This window comes from Benincasa hispida, chromosome 8, assembly GCF_009727055.1.
Source record: "Benincasa hispida cultivar B227 chromosome 8, ASM972705v1, whole genome shotgun sequence".
NCBI lineage: Eukaryota > Viridiplantae > Streptophyta > Magnoliopsida > Cucurbitales > Cucurbitaceae > Benincasa > Benincasa hispida.
The window spans coordinates 7810382-7811802 of NC_052356.1; the positions used below are offsets into that span (position 1 = coordinate 7810382).

The 1421-nt window shown below is 28.9% G+C and overlaps 1 protein-coding gene across 1 annotated transcript; it reads right to left on the reverse strand.

The window, feature by feature from the left end:
- Positions 1-349: 349 nt before the first annotated feature.
- Positions 350-1413, reverse strand: LOC120083508 (alpha carbonic anhydrase 7-like). The gene is made up of 3 exons (XM_039039284.1): positions 1210-1413; positions 1037-1090; positions 350-666 (listed from the first exon to the last, which is right to left on the reverse strand). The coding sequence occupies exons 1-3, from the start codon at positions 1372-1374 to the stop codon at positions 574-576; spliced, it is 312 nt and encodes a 103-aa protein (XP_038895212.1). The 5' UTR covers positions 1375-1413; the 3' UTR covers positions 350-573.
- Between the last annotated feature and the right edge of the window lie 8 nt (positions 1414-1421).

The following is a 1421-nucleotide window of genomic DNA, read 5'->3' on the forward strand; positions in this document are numbered from 1 at the left end:
ACCAGGATAATGATATATTTGACCCATCCCATATGACAAATTTGGATGCAGCGGACTTCCTGGAATCTCCTATTAAGAAAATTAGCACTACTAATGACATAGCAAGTGTTTCTTCATGGTTTTTTTTACTTAGTTAATGTTAACTTTGATTATTCCAAGTGTTTTTTTCTTATTGTAATTATTTTTTTTTTAGTGAAGAAACATAGATCATTTTCATATGTTATGTGATTAAAAAATGAACAAAGAAGATCTATGTCTAGCAGATAATACAACTACACACAATACTTACAAGTAAAACATACCTTTTTAAATTGACAATATTGAAAGCAAAAGACAATATGGTATCAGGTTCCGCAAAGTTTAATAATGTTCCCTAACTTATGCTGAAATTTGAGGACTGTCACATCACATCATTATCAAATAGATTAATTAATATTCAATATTAAATTAAAAAAATGATTTTATTGTTGAGTATATTATAAAAATCATAACATGTTTATCATATCTGAAATGAAAACATGGTATTGAGAAAGAAAGACGAATAAATATTTGTCGTATGTATGTGTTTATGAATCATTCTTCTCCTCCATCTATGTTTGATTTAATTCGAAGTTGAATATTCCGATTATTGAGAGGTTGCAAAGGCCTTGCATTAGTGTCCGAGTCCTGCACATCCAAACCAATTTAAACCATATTATTATGTTTATATCTCAAAATTAATTTTAAAAAAAAAAGTTTATTAAAGTTCTATGGCAAAACCAAGGAAGTAAAAGTTTGAATGCCTTGTAATTAAAATAAATAAACTCACAGTGTTCAAGATGAAAAGATTATAAAACTTAAAATATGACTAATATGATTATACTTTTCACAAAATCAAATTATAAAACTTAGACCCGGTTAGATAGATACTTCATTTTTTGTTTTTGGTTTGAAAAATTAAGCCTACCTATATCCTCACGTTTTCTTACATGCTGTAAAAAAACAAAATGGTTACCAAACAGGGCCTAAAGTGTTATCAAATGGCTATGTCACTTACATCATGAACGGCCACGCGAAGCAACTTTACTTGTTCGGGTGCAACAGTCCTAATCTAAAAAATAGATAAGAATATAATTGAGACACAAAGACAAGACACATTAGGGAATAATAGAATAGATTATATATATATATATATAAGATTAGAAATTGAGAGGTTTTATTGGAAAATACCTTTCTAACCAAGGTCCAAAGCACATTCTGAGAACAAGGAGGAACCGTTAAAGAGCCAATATATCTATAATATAAACTGCTTCGCATCTTTAGCAACGATGGATTGACCACATTCAATACTTTATGTTTCTTTGTATGTGATATTTCTTCCAAATGTTGTTTCATCTGAAAAGGGAAGCAACCAATACCAAATTGAAAGCTTTGTTAATTAG

What these genes read in the sequence shown, in the direction of transcription:
- LOC120083508 (XM_039039284.1), bottom strand. Translation starts at nt 1,374, where the DNA reads ATGAAACAACATTTGGAAGAAATATCACATACAAAGAAACATAAAGTA. An exon ending in TTTGGACCTTGGTTAGAAAG is followed by an intron (nt 1,091 to 1,209) that starts GTATTTTCCAAT and finishes TCTATTTTTTAG; the next exon opens with ATTAGGACTGTTGCACCCGA. An exon ending in TTCGCGTGGCCGTTCATGAT is followed by an intron (nt 667 to 1,036) that starts GTAAGTGACATA and finishes TTGGATGTGCAG; the next exon opens with GACTCGGACACTAATGCAAG.